General features: G+C 31.5%; 1 protein-coding gene across 1 annotated transcript in view; it reads left to right on the top strand.

Moving 5' to 3' along the window:
* The window catches only part of LOC139489013 (FRAS1-related extracellular matrix protein 1-like), a 41,167-nt gene that overhangs the window by 6,171 nt on the left and 13,200 nt on the right, over positions 1-21,796 (top strand). The window contains exon 3 of the mRNA XM_071275053.1: positions 18,110-20,331. Coding sequence (XP_071131154.1) covers positions 18,110-20,331 — 2,222 coding nt within the window. The remainder of the gene's footprint in view (positions 1-18,109; positions 20,332-21,796) is intronic.

A 21,796-nucleotide genomic window follows, 5' to 3' on the forward strand; every position in this document is an offset into this window, starting at 1 on the left:
ATGATGTGTGTTTTTCATTTCTATATTTTCATTTTTTTTTTGTGCCATTTTCCTCTTTAATTTATTCGTCGGGCCTGTTATTCTTTCGATCTCGGTCTTCTGGTCTATTATTCTTTCGATCTCGGTCTTCTGATCTATTATTCTTTCGATCTCGGTCTTCTGGTCTATTATTCTTGATTCTGTAAACTCCATCTACACCCTTATCCACCCGACCGTCGGCCGTTGAAATATTCTTGAAAATGGTATGACAGAAGAAGCATCACATTCGACGCAAATTGATAATAGTAGCCAAGAAAAACTGACTGAAACGTATCAATTTCCATCAGTTTAAGCATAGAAATGTAGAAAACATTTTTTTCTGTTTTGTTTTTCTGTTCCTCCGAAGATACCATGCAGTTATAAGTTGCTAAGTATATGAAAAAGTTAGGAATTTAGATAGTATCTTATCAATATCTTCAAGTTACATTGCTATTGAAGGTTGTTGAGATATTACTCAGATGATTATCATCAAAGTCGTAAAATTAAATTTTATTTGCACATGACACCTGTGCTAATTTTTAACATTCTACTTTCTTTAAAAAAAAACATTTTATTCAATAGTAAAATCATTGTATTATATTTTCAACAAATAATGTATAATGTCACTATTTACAGTTACATAAATTAAAATTAAAGCAAAGTACATACGCATTTAACATCAGTTATGACTTTTGGTTTGACACGCCTACAATCTACAGAATAGCAATTCTATTCCAATAATAAATTCAAATTATGCATTTAAAATCATGGGAAACATAAAATTTCAATACGAATCTCATCTTTTTCTCTTACTCTGGGTTATATGTTCGTGATCCCGGACGAAATAACGAAACAACATGGAGAAAAGATGGCATAAAATAAGTCATTTACAATTGTTATGTAGGTTTGCCTTGAGCAATTTTTAAGCTATGCACTATGATTTCTTTCTCTCTTAGTTATTTTAAATGAATTTAGGGGGTAAAAAGTCAGGGAAGAAAACATTACACCTTACACGTAGTAATACTGAAAGAAAAAAACTAGTACATTCTTAAAGAAAAAATAAACTTTCTTCCTATGGCTTATTTTGGAGATTTGTACAATTTGTAATATAGAAGCATTGACTTAAACAAAAAATGAAGATTATACTATGCCTATCTGTAAAGAAATATAATACTTCATGTATGTTGATAAAACAGTTACTTACAAGTTTTTTTAGTTCAGGAAAAAAACAAACGCTTGAATAAAAAAGGGGGGGTATAAGTAGTCCCATTAGTATAAAGTAAATTTATTGAGTTCAAATAACATACTTAATCTACGTTCGAAAGTTTAGCTTAAATTAAATCGAATGAGATGATATACTCTATTTACTATCTAAGACACTTCCGTGAGGGGGAATATAAATTGTCAAATCAAAATACCAGGTAAACATGAGGCTGAAATATTTTTGCCTGACGGACGATGGACAATACAAAGGTTATTTACCAGGTGTTTAAAGTCAGGAAATTTTCACATGAAATATATTGTGATGGGATAGAATCTTATTTTTCTGACATTTTTATACTCTACCCACGAGTAACGAAGGTCGAGAACGATTTTATAAACTTGTTGACAGACAAATCTACCAGTCCTTCTGACATAGTGAATTATAGCTTTAAATTGACACTCTGTTATTACCGATTCATTCATATACAAGGCACAATAGGAGAGATTCGTTTTGTGTAACTAATATATGCTACTGAATATTTTAAATATGCTCTTGAAAAAATGTTATGTCATGCAAATGGAAGGAAAAAGAAAATATACGAGACCAATTATACTTTCAAATCTACATTTTACATCGCATCACGTCCATTTAGACATTGAGACTTGGAAATAACACTTAGGTTTCATAGAGTTGTATACATTTTCAGTAATTAAAGCGTTAAACATTACATATCACACAGCTAAAAAAGTGCACTGTATCTTTAATGTATAAAAGGGAGTCCAATAGTGTCCAAAAGAATTCCGGATTACATATGACTTGTGTTGTTTATAGTTTCTAATATGTATGTAAATGAGCAAGATAAATTTCAGAAAGGTTCTTTTGAATTATAGAAATTCAAGAATCTATACATAGTAAATCATATTGCTCTATACTCCTGTTAATTGAAGTCCGTTTGAATTTCAGATTGGCTTTAGTAATATTAACAGTTTCATTCGACCATGCATGCATAATATCTGTGATGTATTAATTAACAAGATCAACCGTCAAATTATGTTTTATGTTGATACACCTCCGAAAGCATAGATTTGAACAACACACTTTTCTTCTTATACTGTGACGATTCCGTTGATGGTATTCGCGAAGAATGTCTCAAATTGATTATTATCCTTTGCCTTCGATGATCAATAATCAATCATGCAGCTTTTGCTCATTCACGAATCAAAAAGAAGAAAAATAGTAATTATTATTATAATATGTAGATTTATAGCCAACGACAGGGTTTACAGAGTTCAAAACCTGTAATAGTTTATTGCTTAATCATTAAATGCAGATTAATACTTATATCTAATTTCCTTCAGATATCTCATCTTAGCGTTACCTTGCTCGCCCATTTATCTATATCTTATTCGTCTTAAACCTTCAAGAAACTTTCAACCTGGTACAGCTTGAATGTTAACAACATCATTTTAAAACGATTATATTATCTTTTTCTTTGTAAACAACAATGAAACGATCATGCATGGATTATATCTAGGGCTTCTAATGCCTCAGCATGTTCCAGAACAAACTGGCGATAAAAAACCTCGAACGTGAACAGTTTATGATTAAATGAGCGCAAATTCTAATAAAAAAATACTTTTTACTCTTCAAGTCAAACGGGTCATAAATAAGATATCATCTTACTTTCAAAAACTGATAAATCATTTTAAAAGAAAAAGGCTTGTTGCAAAATTTGAAATTTATACTTCTGAAGTTCTAAGAATTGCATATTTGTGCGCATTGTGTGCATGTTTGTACCTTCTTTACCAAATGACATTTGTTTTCTTCTATGCACAAGATAGAGAGAGAGGGAGAACTTTTACGTCATTTGTTCTCTGGTATGCCCGGCGAATAATCTTTATAATTGAAGGATCGCTAGAAACTAAAAGAAGGTGGAAAACTGTCTCGTTTGCAATCATACCACATCTTCTGAATTTTATATAAACATTATATTATTTGATGTTTATCCGGGGACGTTTTTCATCTTTTAAATGTTTAGTAGAAGAACCTGTATCTTGAGCTGAAAATTGAATTTTTAGCACATTAAATCATTTTTGACAATATACCAGTTGTAGAAGTGCTTAAGAAGTAATAAAATTCACATTATCACAGCAATTGGTTTAAGTATCTATTGAGCAGTTGTTGAATGGTAGTCGTGGTGGGGTGAAAAGATTCGTGTACTCCATCAAAAATCAAGTCATCACCTATTCAGACTTCTATAGAATACTTGTCATTGTAGTCACTTTAATGGCGTTTTTATTCATCAAAATTCTGATTTGTTAATCTCTTCATAATGAGATGAGATTTCTGAAGCGTTCTTCACGATAAGTTGAGATCTTTTAAAAAGAGGTGTATACGGTCAAGAAGGGTTACATTTCCGGTAAACAGAACCAATTGAATTTTTCTTGTGTATTCTTCTTTTAAACAAATAAAACCAACAATACTGTTCGCTTTCAATGTTATAGGAACACACTATTGTGTACACATTTGTATAATTAAACTAAACTTGAGAGCAAAAATAAACAACACATAAATAAGACCAAACTTAAAGCAAAGTTAACATACAATCTACGCCCTAAAGATTCCGCTTCATCGAAGATTTTTCTTGTGGAATTCGTCCTTAGTATGATCTTTTCCTAAGTTAAAAGAATTTCTTTTGTGAATGGAAAAAGAGTCCAATTGTTGGTCCTCTCACTCCCATGATTTTGCAACTTCAAGGTGTGTTTACGTGTTTAAAAATTGTCATTTTTCCGAGTTTACGAGATAATACGCTCAAAATTAATTAACTATACTACTTTCTAATATATTCAAATATGTAGACATGATGATCTGAACAACAACCACAAAGTCAATAAGAAAACAATAACGAAAACGCACTTTACAGAAACTTTTTTGAATATATCTAATCATGTGCATTCACAAAAATAATTTTGCCAAATCATAATACGTTTCAAGGAATGCTATCCCCGCTGAGTTTAAAAGTTATATTTATTAATTTTGAATATTTTGGATGAAACGGAAGACACGATGAATTTCAACTTAATTCTGATTTATAGTGATCGAGACATGAGGTTAGCCACTTGACACTTTGAAAAGTTAATCATGTGTAGTTAATTACCGTCTATTTTGCATGATGAATGTCTTTTTGTATACACTTTTGAATAATCTTGGTATTGAATAATGTAAACGTTTATACTTCTGGAAAGGCGGATGTTGCATGCTTCTTTTCTAAACTTATTTGTACTGAAGTATTTGTTCTGGTAGCTTGATGGAAAGGTTTACAATACCAAATAATGCGGGATGTCATGTGTTTTTATGCTTCTTTGCTCGTAAAGGTTTATAAATCTAACTTCATAACACTGGTAAAATACTTTTAAACGAATATAAAAAAAAAAATGTTCAATTTGATTTCGACATTTTATCCGCATCTGGAAACTGCATTTAAATTTCCCTTTGATCTTCAAAGCTCAAAGCAAGAACGACCGAAACATGCATTTAAAAATGAAAAGAATTTGTACAAAAAAACTGTTTTTGCTGCAAGTGATAATTTTGTATATGGCGAATTAGTAGAGTTGTGATGTTGAATGATTAGACAGAAGTCAACCCCTAGGCCCCCTACTGATGAAGATGTTCATTCAATAACTCACCTACTTCATTTCTTTGACAACTACTTTATTTAAGATAAATAATAAGGCTGGATATTTGCCTCAGTGTTAAATCGCTTACAATAAATATTTAGCAATTGGAAATAAAATGATTTGCTACGACTCCACACCTGCACTTCGACTCCAGGGTCTTTCTACTTCAACTGGATAAAGTCAAGTTTCCTGGTTTATAGACCATGTTATATATATATAAACACATGTGTCTAAATTTATAGTTAAAGGCCTTTATAAAGTAAGCATGTTGCTCTATTGATCATGAAAATTAAAAAAATCACATCGTTTACTTGGTAATTTACAAAGAGTCAATTAAAATTAGTTAATAGTAAAACGGATATTTAAGTCCACGAGAGACCGATCAACCATTAGTGATTTATGGTGCAATAACTTCAATAGATATAAATGATCCTTTTAGTTTTTATTGGCACTGAAGCAACTGTTTTCACAACAGTTAATATACTTTCTTTAAGAAATATTGGCCATTAGATATATAAACTAAAAATTTAAACTATTCAACAGGAATACGGTAATTATTCTACCTCAGCTGATTGCATGTTCGATATGATAGCTTGCATGCTGCTGGTAGTGTAAAACAGATTATATGTATAGCATTGCACAGCTTCGCAGCATAACATCAACGTAATGAGCCGGAACTCACTGAAAAATACTAATCAAACACAGTATCTGTCGTTAGATATATGTCTGCAAAAAAAATCCCTGCACTTTTCATCGGCTAAATGTTTGGCAAATGTACTTTATTTTACAAACATTGTATAACCACATCAATTAAAAACATGATAGCAACATAAAAAAAGATGACAGCAAAGGAAAATGATAACGATATTGTATATTACTATTGCTGAGTTTCAGTTTCTTATGTGTGTTTTGTCTCTGTATTGCTATAACCAAAATTAGATTTTGTTTGTTTTGTAATAAAGAACTATACATATATAGATGCGAGACATGGTTATAGGATATTTCAGAAATCATTTATTTCAATATTTCTCATTAGTAAAATTGTCGTCAGTTTTTAAACTGAAACTATTTTCTACTTGGTACAGCATAAAACAGGGTTGATACAACGATGGGGTGGAAGAAGGCATACAAGCCTCGAATCGACGAAAAATACTTTGCCAAACTTTTTTTTTCTTACCGGCCCATTTTTTTTTCTCGGCGATCCCCTTCGCAAAATCCTTTTAAATTGACAAAATCTTGAATCAATCACTTTTAAGTATTGATAATTCCAGTTGATACGACATGTCATTGTCTGAACTGAAGATTTTGTGTATTCGAAAACGAACAACTCATCCGAAGGAGCTTAATTGATGGATGAGTTGACTTTCATAAATGAAAATAGCATGTCATGCAGCCGAAGTGCTTTTCTGGGTTACATTTGTTGTAAACGCTCAAACCTCATCAGTCAAAAGCAAGTTATGAACATACATATATATGTATAACTGTTAGAAGCAATATAAATGACCAAAAGGGGACCTGCAAAGTTTAACCAAATTCATCTAAAGTTAGCTCTGGCTATGAGAGTTGTAAACTGTGCTGAACAGCTAAACCAATGATGAACTACTAACATAAACATAAAGATTATTACTACAGAAATCACGTGACAGAAATGACTGCAAAGAAGGATTAACTCAGGTTTGTGACGAAATTTAGTATACTTCCAGAAAAACCTATAAATCACCATGACACAAAGCTAAAGACAACTTCGTCTAAGAATTTCTAATTCTGATTGAATGGAGCTAAAATCGGATTGATATCAAAGACTTGTTTATTATACGATGTAAAAGCAATTCTATGTCTGCAATGATAAAACAACAAGGCACTTATTTGTAATTTTGCACAAGTGTTGCTAATATTGTGTTATCGTTTTCTGACAGAACAATTAAGAAAGGCTCAGTAATGCAGCAAATATATTCTTTGCTTGTCAACATCTGAAATATTCTAATGAAGCATACCGCGAAACTGTCGATAATGTTTATTCAGCCATAGGTAAACATGAAATGTTAATGGTAAAAACTAACAACATTTCAGATGCCCGTATGAAGGAATCGAGTTCAAAACTGTCACATCTGAAGTTTGAAATTCAACAAATGATTTGAAATAGCAGATGGTATATACGGGAATATATGGTGTCCGTGAAACAAAATTGTATTGGCTCTACTCCAAATTACAATTTGTACATACAGCCCATATATTTCTCATATTACTTATGAACTAGGATAAAGGAACTTGATTTATACAGTATATTAATTATATTTTGATAGCATTATATTTCGTTTCGTATAATTTTGTTCAGTACGCTCTAAACTTTCAATCTAAACTATCATAAAATTATAAATGTTTCTTCGACTTACGACTACGATAGATCATACGTATACTGAATTGTTCATGACTTACGATCAATATTCTTAGTCGTAAGTTTTTTTTTGTGAAACCAATTGCAACTCCAGGGTTATATTTTAGTGGTAGTAGTTGATGTAACTAACCGTACACTTGCTGAAGCGCGCGTCTATCTACCACTAATAACAATAATCATTTTATCTTCATCTTATTTAACGCTAATTTTACAATTAGCATTTACTCTTTTTTTTGTAAACCACCAGTGTAGTTCTGGTCAAAATTAAATAACCGAAGAAAAAAGTTAAGCTTTGTATTATCTTCTACAAACCATCTGTTTCTATACTCCTTTGATCAAAGTATTTGTGTAATTTATCAGAAATTGGATGCTGTATCCAGAATAGAAAATAATGGCATTTTTTTTATAGAGAAAAATAGGCACAAATACAAAAAAAAACAACTGAATAACACAGGTCTACAATATGAAGAATAGAGATTAATTTATTTTTTATAGTTTTAAAATTTTTAAAAAAGAACAGCTGTTGAACAAAACAGGTAAAACGGTCCAGATATTTAAAATAGTAAGCTGTGGTATGATTGTCAATGACACAACTACTATCCAACAGGGAACAAATGACGCAGCATGCAACTATGTCTCTTTAATTAATTAGTGATGTTAACATATACAAAATTATACGACACAAAAGAAAAGAACTTAAAAATGTTATTGAAACAAGATAATCTGATGTAGTTTCAAATTCATTAAAGTTCATTCGATATCCTTGTGTACATTCGGAAAAAGGTCTATTTATCAAGACGTTATTTCAGTATTAAGCTTCTTCGTACTTAGACAAAAAGATCGCCGTGCGTTAGGTCTGGTTCAGGTGTTCGGAATTCTATTTTAAGTTAAATCGGTTTAGTGGAATAAGCAGTAGTCTCCGTAAATAAAGGCACGTATTAGCTTGCATCAGCTGTTAATATGACACTTGTAGGATTTTATCTTATTAGAATTTCCAATGTGTGGGAAAGTATAACTAAGAAATTTAAGATCAGGCCCATTAATTAAATGCTTGTTATTTTCGCCGTTTTAGAAACATGAAACATTTTGAGGGTAATTATATGCCTCCAAAGCTTTGATTTTATTTTTTAAATGCAATATATCGTAACTTGTTATGTGGGGAAGACGAACATGGACTGTTCAAACTGAAAAACACAGCAGCCCTGTTATAAATATTGAAAACTGCACAGGTATAAGTAGAACTTTTTCTGTGATGTATTCTATGTATTTTCATATGTAATATGTCTGAGATGTAAATGTATTCCGACTTCATATCATTTTTGGCTTGAATATCTTGTAAGGTTTTATACACGATTTCCGCAGTTTTAATAGAAAACTTGTTAGTGAGGAGTTGCCTTTACCGGATAACGCAAATGCAAAAAATAAAGGGTACAATCCTTTCCATTCCTGGAATACCGACTGCGTGAACTTGATCACGTGCAGGTTGTTTTTCGTTTGCAAATTGATTTTTCTATGTTGGTTTAATCCCTTAAAAATCTGACGTCCATTCAGTATTGACGAAACAAATTATTGTTCCATCACATATGTATCTGATGAAACTACTACATTAACTCTAGCAAGTACATGTAATTTAAAGTAGAAATTCGATTTTATATCAATATTGCTATTAACATTGTTGCTTTAGATTATCTTCAAATAAAAACAAGCTACAACAATTGATATATTTTGGTCATACAGTGCACAAAACAGATAAAATGTGTTTGGGAAGAAATAATGTGGCAATGAGTTTAATTTATGGCCTGTATAAATGTGTTACAAATGTAGATTGATTATATAATCTGACAGAATTACAGTTCAAGATGCACAGCACTCACAAATCAAATACCTCCTATTCTTAATTAATATGTTTGCGAAATAAAATAAAATCATGACGAATATGTAATTAAAAGTTCTACTATAAGAGATCTTAATAAAACACAGCTACGTTAAATCCATTAGCTTGCTTTCAAATATGTAAACAATGTAAGCAAAGGAAGGGTATAACTCTCTAACCTCTATACATGTTTGTGAATAAAACTGCATTATTTAGAAGTAGTTTTGCAGTTCATGCTGTGATAAGTAGTCTATATTTTGCCCGTGTAATTGATAAATCTGTGTTATAATTGACACTTAACTTCCCTGTGCGTACATGTATTATAACGCAGAACCAAGTTTTACACATAGTTTCGTGGCTCGTGCTCGTCTGTATCTTTTTGCTTCAAAATTCTTACGCTGGACACTAATATTTTGGACAGTAAAGAGGACATTACATTTCAACAGTCAGTTTCTTTGGTGATGGTACTGTTTTGAAACGTTTTAACATGAAGTGACTCTTTTCAATTTTTATCTCTTCACTCTTCATTTACAGAACTTGATTATTTTTAGTCATGAATTTTATTTTTAGATTACTGCAAATGAAAATGAATTTATCATTTATAGTTCATTTACGCTATCAATTATTCTTTCTTATTTGCTGCATTTTCATAATCAAAATCTACTTTGTATCGTCTGCTTCGAATCAATCAAAAATTGCGCCTGTCAGTCCGTTACATAAAAGGTTTAGCGATGGTTGCAACATCAAATGCTAAACTAGTGCCTTGGGTATCCATTGCTGGTAACACAAATGACACTATATGAATATCCTTCAACTTGTATAGGAACCAAGCAGCGTTTAAACACGTCTAGCTTTTGAAATTTGTTTCCTATTTTCATTATATTGCCAGGGACAATACTGTGGATCCTTTCTAATATTAAGGACATATGACAAAGGTCAAGGTCACTTGATGCTAAATGTGAAAAAGTTAACTTTATAATATCAAAGTCAAGGTTTCCAGATAAACACACGTAGATTCAAGATTCAATATCTTTGTTTTAGTCTCATCACATACAATAATATATATTTACACAATAAAATATTCATACAGGTACATAAAACATATATGCAAAACAACAAACTTTAAATTAACATTGTATGTGCCAATCTTAAAAGATTTATGAGACACTGTACAAGCACGTATATGCGACTATTAATTTATCGATTTTGAGGTGGTCCTATGCTTTCCAAAACCCTGTTCTTTTAATTGTTTACTGGAGAAACCGTATTGATACTAAAACTTTTCCATCATGTTAAACTGTCTTTTCAATACAGAAACTTTGGCTTTCGATGCATTCGTTAATTTGTGTTCTTTCTTGTATGCAATATCTTTATAATGTTACTATGATAATAACTCTATGAACTAGTTTCATACCAATTTTTTCCCCGTCAAAGAAAGTTATAGTTTCCTTATCTGCATGGAATTCTATAATGCTATGATGCAAATGCTATAAATAACAATTTCTAGCTTTTATGTGTAATAAATCTCAATATTATATATCAATAATCTTGAATCTGTGTATTTGGTTTATATCAAATCTCTAATTTGAGTGCGTCGCTTTGAATATAATTGACTAATTACTGTAAAATTGGTGCAGTTTAGGTTTTGTCAGTTGTGCACTCAATAAGCTATCTCTTGTGTCTAGATTACTTATTAGCTGTATAAATTTCATGTTTAATAACAGTCTCTCAAATTCCAGGTCACCGCAAAATACTTTAAATATATTGACATTTTATTAACTTGATATGGATGACAAACCAGTTGTGCATGTTTTACTCGGTAAATGAGATAAAATTATCACAATAAACAATCCGATATTAAGTGCCACTGAGTAGATACAGGTGTTTGGTAAGTCATTAGGGGGTAATAGTGTGGAAATTATAAAATATAAATCATTCGGTCACATTATGTATTGTATTATTATTAATTCAAACGTGTAAATTATTTAAACAAATTATTGAATATGGTTGAGTAAGTATGTACTATAGAATACCCAGTTGATATTATAGGTTTATATTACACCGATGCTTCAGTATAAAAATAACCAGTATCAAAAATGAAACATTTTCTGTGTAAAGAACCTTAACGATTTAGAGGTCATAGATTGTCCTTTAGATATTGAATACCATAATTATTGAAGTTGTATAAATTGTTTCCGTGGGTAATTAATTCGAAAACTAGCGGTTAAATAAATTTCAAACAATGCCATCGTTTAACACCTGGTATTAGCCTACGGTTTGTGTTTTTCCACCATAATTAGACCACCTTCTGTGATTCTTAACTGAAGAGTTCTTGTTCGTGACGAATTGTATAGTCCTGTCATCTTCAAATAATAAATGACAGCTTCAAGATTTTTGCCCCTGAATGACAATGTGTCTAATTAGCGAGAATAAAACGGAAAATTGCACAATGTCTCCAACTAATTAATTCATTATAGAGTTTCTTGACAGAGTTTGTTTTGAATAAGACCCGTTAATAAACCCACGTTTAGGATAACGGAAAATTTCGGCCTTGGGTAGTTTGTTAAATATTCACACCATTATTGCAACATCATCTATATCTTATAACATTTCAATTTTCCCACCACAAAAAGTCGTGGTATGAAAGCAAGTTGGAGAAACGGATATTTTAGAGAAAGATAAATTAACTAAATTTGATTACATGCACTCAATTTTAAACCACATTATTAAACATCGCTGTATTAGGCAATAATCTCAATATCAGTTTTCTTGTGACATTTCTCATTACAAATATTATGAAATAAAGGTAAATTTTCTTTTCAAGTTTAAAATGCAACTTCAAGTTTTCAAGCATTAATCGCAAATCCCATTACCTTTTATGAATTATTCTGTTTGAATGTACAGCATAAAATGGAAATAGAACGAGTTCGTTGTCAATGGACAAATACAAAATTATTCAATGAATTTTATAAATGCGATTTTTAATCGTCGGGAACGGTCATTATTTACCAACTTTGAAGTTTTATTGCTTAAACAATTTACAGTGTTTTACAACAACAACATCGTAATGTGTTCTTTATAGAAAACAGTGTTCCATACTATTTCCCATGCAACCCATCGAACTTTCAAATATTTCGTCGCCAAACGTCTGTCTGCGTACCTTTTCTGTAAAAAGCAATAAAGTTAAATTAATATTTATCAAACGACTTTTGGTGCAAATTTAAATATCAAAACGATACGCGGGACAAAACGTCAATTTATGACATTTTTGGTCATGCTTCTTTTAAAGAGATACTTATTGAAAAATAAGTCTGATTACTGAAACATTTACATCTGCCTTTTTATCTTTTATAAAATAACAATTACAATTTTTATCAAATATGAAAGGTGACATAGATATGAAAAAGAAAATAAAAGGAGATACACAAATTGATAGCATTAAATTTCAAATGAAAATATAAGGTTGAATTAGTTGATCGACTTTCAAACCTTTTTATGATCATTTAATTTTGGATGTAACGCGTCTTCTGATTGGCTTACGTTATTTTGTTATGAGCTCATACACATAATTTAGTCATGTGACCGTGACGTCATCAACGTTTTTTCATGGTTTTCTACGGTTTAAAATGGAATTTAGAATTAAATTATAAGAAATTCAAAATAACATAAAAAATGTGGTGCACACTGTTAAATAACCCGCTACGCGTGTTATTCAGTGTGCACCAATTTTTTTATGTTATTTCTTCATAGACAGAAAAAATATTACAGTCATTCCTTAAATGGAGTAACTATAAAATCAGGAACTTTGCAAGGAAAATTAGACCAAACTTTGAATATTTGTATTGTGATATACAATTATGGCTCAGCATTTGATACTTGTATATCTCAAAGGTATAAACATCTTTTTTTTTTGTAAAATATATGATAAAAGAACAAAATCCTATGACAGATCCAGGATTTTAATAAAGGATTGGGACGCTTTGTAATCGGTATAAGTTAACTTATATTCTTTTCATTTTTTTGTGTTAGTTTTTAATGCGTTTTAACTATAAAAGTCTAACACTTGTGTACTGCTATAGACAGTAAATTTTCTTGTAGATGCACGGCAGACATGTCTGAAGTAGATCTAAAATAAAGTTTTATCTTATTGAGATAAGTCCTTGTAATTGTCAAATGACCGAAATTCTAAATTTATTGTCGCATTACATGCAAAAAATATCCATTCTAACAATAAGAAATATCATCACAAAGAAGGGTAACACCTGTGTTACCAAAAAAAATAACAGCTATTTATCTTTCTTTTTGTAAATTACTAAGTCTGTGTATTAATTCTATGGCTTAGATCTTTGCTTATAGTTATTAAGTGAATTTATGTGGTTTTTAAATATTTTTCATTGGTTATAATCACTCTGTATACTCAGATGTGCATAGTTAGTCTAACAATGAGTTCGGTCCTTATAATAACATACCACCTGCTGGGCTAAAATGGTCTCCATTTCAAATTTAAAAATAAATTGATTTCATTCATTAAAGGTTATCATAGATTTAATAGGCGGTTAATTCCATTAAAATATTTTATTCACCTCACACAAATGCTGTACACGCAAAATAACTTTTAAATATATTTGACATTCAAGTTGATACTGTATCTACTGTATGCTTTACTTTGGTGTAAATTCTAATTCAACGTATGAAAAAAGTGTTTTTGCTTTTTCCTGGATACTTGACATTTTTGAAAAATGTTATCGCCATATATGCAATTGACCATTTTATAGATCAAATGAAGTTCATGAGATATGTTGTGCTGTTAATATCTTGCACTGTATTGAAGAGCACTTAATGGTTGACGGACCGGTTTGTTGGCGTTTGGTTTTTGCAGCAGTAAAGTATTTCTGTTGTTCCGTTGTTTTTTCCTTTATAGCGGCTGTCTTTCCCTCGGTTTTGGTTTTTATTCGGATTCTCTTTCGTTTAATCGATGTTATACTATTGAACAGTGGTATACACTGTTGCCTTTAGGAACGACATCAAAAGTTCAATGTAGGATAAAAAACTTAATACACATAGTTTTTTCACTGACACCCCCACTCCCCTCTTAACTTAATTTGGGAAAAATTGATTTACCAATAGGGATATATGTAAAAATCGATTTTAGATATACAAAATTTTAGAATTTTAACCCCACCCCAAACTATTTGATTTAAGTTTTTATCCTACATCGATCTTTTGATGTCGTCCCTTATTTGTAGCTTAAACTTTTTTTATAGAGTTTCTTGGCAGATGCAAATATATCTTTGATGAAAATTGGTTTCTGCGAATAAGATAAATGATTGATTTCTGGTAGGATTCCACTTGCTCTTTTCACGAAAAAATATTATTTTATTGTATAACTGCATCGTCTGGAAATAGTCCGTCTGAGAAGAGTTTTTATATATAATTCTTAGGTTAAACCTATCGCAATGTATAAATCAAGACCTTCTTTAAATGATCTCAATATCGAATATGTGACACAGTGTTGCGGACATGATTATTATAAAGAACTCCCATCTAACAAAAAGAAAGCATTAGGGAGTCAGAAAATGGTGATCTATAACCATTATGGGGCAATAACAAGGGTTCTACAGATCCATTGGTGCCCAGGGCATCATTATTTCAAGCAAGAATCCCGATATCAGAAGGGATCTATAGCACTACATAAAATTAAGGCAGAGTCAAGAAACCAGATTCCGTGTGATCGCTAACCCATATAAAGCACGAGTAATGCTGGCAATCAATATAAAAGCGGCAGACACAATTCTATTTTCACGATTTGAAATCACGTAAAAGAGACGTTGAACATATGAATGGCAATAAATCAATCGACAAACCTGACAATCAAAACAAACCAGCGTTACAACAATAAAGTCAGCAATTTCAAAATATATAGTTGTGTACATAAACCAAACAACAAAAGATTAAGAAATAAAAACTTATAGTGAACGGGTCTCCATTAATGTATACAATGTTCAGTCGATGTGTGAAACAATTATAAAACTATACTTAAGATCAAACTGAAACATTTTATTCAGGCATTAAAAGTCATCTAAAATGTTAAAATGTTCTATTTTTATTAAATTCTTTTTTTTTCTTTTCTCTGCGCTCTCGCGTGTAGCGTTGGGTGTTACTATCGAACTGTTAACTCGATAAATCTCCGCTATCACCTTGATCGGATATTTTGCAGACCTAGAAAAAACCCGACACTTTAGTTGTAAACGGAACTGATATTTATTAGTCTAATCTGTATTTTCTTTGCAAGATCAGGATTTTTTGTGATGTTGATGGCTAGCATGCAACAATACTTGAGAACCAAGTTTATTTTGCTTTTAAAATCTCAACATACAGCAAGTCTTCAATTCGTCAATCGAGTGTTTATCAGTATACACACTTCAATCTTTATCAAAGGATTTCTTTATCTTTTAATTTCATGCATTTTTATCGCTATATTCAATCTACGCCAATTACCATAATCATTAACCTGTCAAAATACCACACTCCACGTTTTACCTTCTAAATTCATTAGTTTGTTACCTCTTCATTGACATCGATCCGTATTGTATCGATTGCTTGGACCTGACATTTTATCTGTGGAGTATTTACATCAATTTTAAAAGATCTTCAAAGTTTAACTTGGTATTTAGCATTACATCATTGTTTTTCACATTTACGATTTTAAGATGTATATGTCTGAAGGATATCGGTCACCAAGCTTGTTATATCACAATACCAGTATTGCCCCCCAAAAAATGTCTTTGCTTCAGAGAAAGCAATTATTAGCAAACGAACAATGTGTTAATGAGCTCATTATGATATCCCTTTTAGCTTTTTGTTCACAATCCTGCTTTTTATTAGTTCCGCTTAAAGAAGAAATCTTACAAAAAAAGCAAAACTTGGAATTTTGCCGTCATTCATCAGCTAAAGCGTTCAATAAGTAGAAAACTTCTGGAGAAACTATTTAATGAATTGATGCTACATTAATTCATTTGTCAAAGTTCTATGTCTTCTTTGATATTTTCGTGCCTACAGGTATTAATTAACAGGTATACGGTTTCTTCATCGTCTGCTTTAAAGTGTTCAATTAATTCTGCGCTGTCAAATTTTTTTCAGAAGAAGAATTCTGTTATCTTTCCAATTGCTGTTTTCTTTCATTGATGCATTGACAGTTGTAAAATAAACACTATGTTTTCATCTGCACCATTTAACATTTGAGTGAACTTTCTTTGCTCCCTGACAACATTGTTGAAATGTGCTGTCAGTTATAAGCCGAAGAAAGAATAGTTGATCAGTGTCCAACATTGGAGTTTTTAACGGCATCTATTTCATCAATATTGTAAAAGTATTTTGATTTCTTGCTCATATTCTATGCTTGTTCCAAAATCAACAATTAATTTTCATAAGAAAATACATCATGATGGGGTTTGTAACGACATTGACTAGCTAAACAGCCCTCGCACGGTCGGTAGAAAAAAAACACATTTGAACAATCATTTATTTTTCGAAGTGCTAGCTCCAGTTCTTTTAAAATTTGTTGCTGCATGTAAATTCTAGAAATAATGGCTGAATGTTTGAAATTTAACATTTAAAATTGTGTTTCTGCATGACATTTGCAAATGTAGTCTTTTTTTTTATTGTGGACATATGCATATTATATTCGATAAGTTAACATCAAAACAATGTTCCGAAAAGCAATAAAATGATTAATTATTAAGCATGTTGTTATTACCGACACGAGCCAGGCAGAAGATACCACACAGACTATTAAGTGTTTTGCACGCTACCTTCTTCTTCTGGACAATAAATTATTTTCAATTACAGATAAACAGATAATAATTCAGTTGTATAAATATAAAGAGGTCTCCATTAATGTAATGTTCCTTTGATCTCAGTGGAATGATGTCGAATGATTTTGACATATATTTCTTATTTTGATAAGCACACTTTAAAAAGCAAAAAAAAACTACATAAATTAAATTCAAATTTCTTGTCTATAAACTCTATTTTAAAGCTACTATACTATACCGATATAATAAACGATGTTGTTACAATATTACCTTTACAAATACGTTTTAGGTTTTCTTAAAAATTGACAAAAATTGTATTAGGTTTCATTTGATTTGTTGACAGGTCAAAGTATTTAAATATTATTGTAAAATTACACTCAGATATATAATCTTTGGAAAAATTTGATACCTTCCAGGGGATGCTATCGATTTCTTGATATTTGGCTTTCAGTTTTGATTTGAATGTTCTGATGTTAAATATGCGAAATATTTCTAATGAGATAGATCGGCCTTTTTTTGCGCTCTTCATAGACTGAATTATGATATAGATTTGTCCGTCTGTCCATCTGCCAGTCCGTCCAAAATTTATGGCAATAACGAGTTCAAATGCCAAAAAGAACCTGACAGATACCAACGGGACAGTCGAAATCAAACTGACAAAACAATGGTTGAATACTTAAAAACGATCAAAAGACACACAACAGTTTATAAATCATAACATAGAAAACAAGATACTAAGCAATACGAGCAATTACCCATTGGTTTCGTCTTAAGCAACCTGGGATCAATTTGAAGCCGAACACAATCAAGAAACATACTTTGCATTTGGTATTTTGACTGACTAATGTGATCGGGTATGTTGTCTCACTATGGACTGAGCCAGTTCATTTAAAATTTCGCTTTTGATGTAGGTCTAGTGTTAAGCAGGATTCATATTAAAAATAATAAACTAGGTTCTCGTCTATAATATTAAAAGATTGCCCACTTGAAGTCAAATACACATCTCTGCATCTAAAATGCCTCATCACACGATCAATCGTTTGTCACCATTCTAGAATCACGCGTTTTGTGTAAAACATGATTTTACCGAGGTAATACTTTTTCAAGATTTTCTTTTTATCTTTACAGATATTTGATTGTGACTTTCCACCATCTACCGTTGAATATTTCCATTCTGGATCACCATTACTATCAGAAGACCAGATAAAATTTCGTGCTTACAAATTTACAAAATACTCCACATTAATCGAAAACTTTTATGTGAATGTACGAATTTTAAATTCTACAAACGATTTAGTGAGGACTCGTGGACTTCGGTCTGTAGTAGTTCCAGAGGCAAAAGCAATATCGAACACTATCGACTCAACAGTGTTAGGATTTAATATCAAACATTTTCCTAATACGTCATGCAGCGTTTCATTCTCACGTCATCGAACGGTATGGCCAATAGCAGGTCAACTTATAATGGGAAACTCACGTGACCCTGTGGACACTTTCAAAAAATCATGTCATGAATTTTTACTCTCGCAACTTCATTACCAGCATTTAAAACCTCACAGTCCAGACGTTGATTACATTCCTCTTAAAATTGAGCATTATGATTCACTAACAAGCAATGAGCCAAATATAGAAAATTTCTTTCTTCCGGTTTATATAAAAGATGTGCAACCAAATTTCCCCCCGACATCTTCACATCGTAGCCTTTACATGATGGATGTAGACGAATTTGTTTTATCTTCAATTATTCCAGGAGTTATATTTGCAGAAGATTACGAGACGCCAAATTCCAAACTTGTATACAATATAAGTCATCCTCCCGGAGAAAACGAAGGTTATTTCGTAAATTTAGATGATCATACAACGCCTATTACGTCATTCCAACAGACCGATATCGAAAATGAACGAATTGCATACCAACCACCGGGTGTTAGTTATCTGGAACAAAGAATCTATAAAGTCGGCTTTACCGTATTTGATAGTCATTTTTCTCATAGCCAATCGATATTTTTACACATAGCTGTGAGATCGTCTGCAACATCGGCACCAAAAGTGTCGAAAAATAGTGGTTTAATAATACTTGAAGGTCAATCTCGAACAATAACTCAAGATAACTTACGTATAGTTGACAGAAATAATTTGAATAAAGTACGACTATATGTAACAGGAGGCCTTTTACACGGTCGCATTGAGGTTAATAGCAAACAATCACTATATTTTTCAGTAGAAGACTTGCAGCGAAAATCGGTGGTTTACATCCATGACGATAGTGAAACAACTAAAGACCGTATAGATCTCCGGATCAGTGACGGTGTTAATACGGTTCTCACAAATTTTCCTATAACAGTGATACCACGTGATGATTCATCACCATATGTAGTAAATAATATGGGTTTAGAATTAAACAAAGGAGGGATCAAGCAGTTAAACACCGATATACTAAAAGCACATGATGTCGATACTGTTGATACCAATATTATTTTCGTTATCGTTCATCCACCTGAAGCTGGGGAAATATTACGGCGAGTTCATGTAGCTGAGACAGGAACTCGTGTAACAAGATTTTCTCAACATGACCTAAGACGTGGTGCTATTTATTATCGTCATTTTGGCCGAGAGATGTTCATTGATTCATTTCAGTTTAGATTACGGGATCAACACGAACCACCAAATAAATCAAATGTCGAAACTTTTCATATCACGATTAACCAAGTAAATGAAAATCCACCAGAACTTTCTCCGGATGCCACCCGCTTAATGCATGTGCTAGAAAATGACATTGCGTATATTACTAAAGCAGAATTACAGTACACGGACAAAGAAACCGATGACAACCAGTTGACCTATATAATAACAGCACCACCTTATTTTGTTTCCAATAGAGGAAATGAAGATGCCGGTCGGCTAATAGCAACTCACAATATGTCAATGGTATCAAAAGACCAATCACAAAAAGAGATACGTACCTTTAAACAAGAGGACATCAATCACATGAAAATTGCTTATATGCCCCCATTAACTGATATCGGGCCAGGTGCTAGACTAGTTAGATTTGTTTATACCGTACAGGATGCCAGTGGAAACCGGGTCCTTGGTCAGTACTTTGACATCGATGTTCAACCTGTTAATGATAAAGCTCCGACTTTTGTAACGTCTAAACTTTTGGTCGAAGAAGGTGGAATTCTGGGAATAACAACAGACCATCTATCAGCAACAGATGTTGATACGAGATCAAATGACCTGTTCTTCATCGTCGAAGCTACTCCATCGTTTGGTGTCCTACAAAAAGCTGGCGATATTATGAAAGTTGACAGTACATTTAACTCGAAAGATCTCAAGAAAAAACGTATCAGGTACGTGATTTGTAAAATATATATATATATATATGTAGACATTTATCCTGTCTTATCCATTATCACTAAACAAGTACACATTTTTGATTAGGGACAGCTGAAGCACGCCCTCGGGTGCTAGATTTTCTCGCTATATTGAAGACCCATTGGTGGCCTTCGTTTAATATTTGCTCTTTTATCGGGCCGTTGTCGTTTTGATGTATTCCCTATTTCCATTCTCAATTTTATTTGAATAATGATGTACTTCATTTAGTTGATGAATGAAGTAAGGATGCGCTGTCAATTCAGAAAATTGGACAGGCAAAACGAGACCAATTAAGAATGCAAAAATAAAACAAAGCAAACATAAATAAAGACATAGAAACTATAACATTCATTAATATAAAATGAGACATGAATTACGAAAGATGATTTGTAAGGATAATGGACCACAAATATAATTTTGGTAAAAATCCAAGTAAAAGTTACTTGATAAAATCAAGTTTCAAACCATTATCTTTAACGTGTGGAATGATCTCTGATGATATGAATAGATGTAAGTTATTGTAAAATCTTAAAGTAATAAATATAAACTTAGATTTTTCTTGATAAAATAAAGCCGTATATTTTACTAATAATTTGTTGTTTTATAAAAGCAAAAGATTAATTCCCATCAGAGACATAATAAATATTCAAAGATAAACCTCACACATGAAAAATAGAAATTATCAGTTAAAGATTTAATAGTGAAGAGAAATCATTTGTCAGGTCTGAATTGGGAATTTCTGAATTTATCATCGAGAAAGTTAATTATTATCAATTTATAAAATCAAAATAATTCTAGATTTATATCAATTTAAATGATTTTTAACATTTCAATTAAAGTGCATTCCAAGGGATACGTTTATATTATACGTATTGATGAAATAAACTTAATACACATAAAAGCTGGAGAGGGTTTAATAACAAAAAGCTTTGCTGGAAATTTTGTAGCTTTATCTGCAATAATGAGGTACTTTATTTATCTCTTAATTACTAGTACTTATTTTTCGTATGAGAAATTGATTAAGAAGGGTCAACAATAGTTTTGTATACATTAAAAATCACAAAATCTTGATGCAACTGAAATAAAAGTACTATGAACACACATATTTTACTACTTGATTTTAAAAGGCTTACTACGTTTTACCTCCCTCAGGCAAATTTTACCCTAGATGGATTTGGATTTTTTTTTTAGGTCCTCTTTGGTTATTTAGCTCGTCAGCTGATCGGTTCTTAAACATACTTGGCCTGCAAATATTCGGTTTAGGGCGTTCCTGATTAATGTACATCATGAAATGCGCTTCGGACACAAATTTTTTTTTTATAATTTTGACACGTATACTACCGTGCTACCTATAATGAAATGTAAGAGACAGATTCTTTCAATAATTGTACTATTCAGAGGAGATAGTTGGAAAACCTTTAATCTAAAGCAGTTTAATGC

Source organism: Mytilus edulis, chromosome 1, assembly GCF_963676685.1.
Source record: "Mytilus edulis chromosome 1, xbMytEdul2.2, whole genome shotgun sequence".
NCBI classification, from domain to species: Eukaryota; Metazoa; Mollusca; class Bivalvia; order Mytilida; family Mytilidae; genus Mytilus; species Mytilus edulis.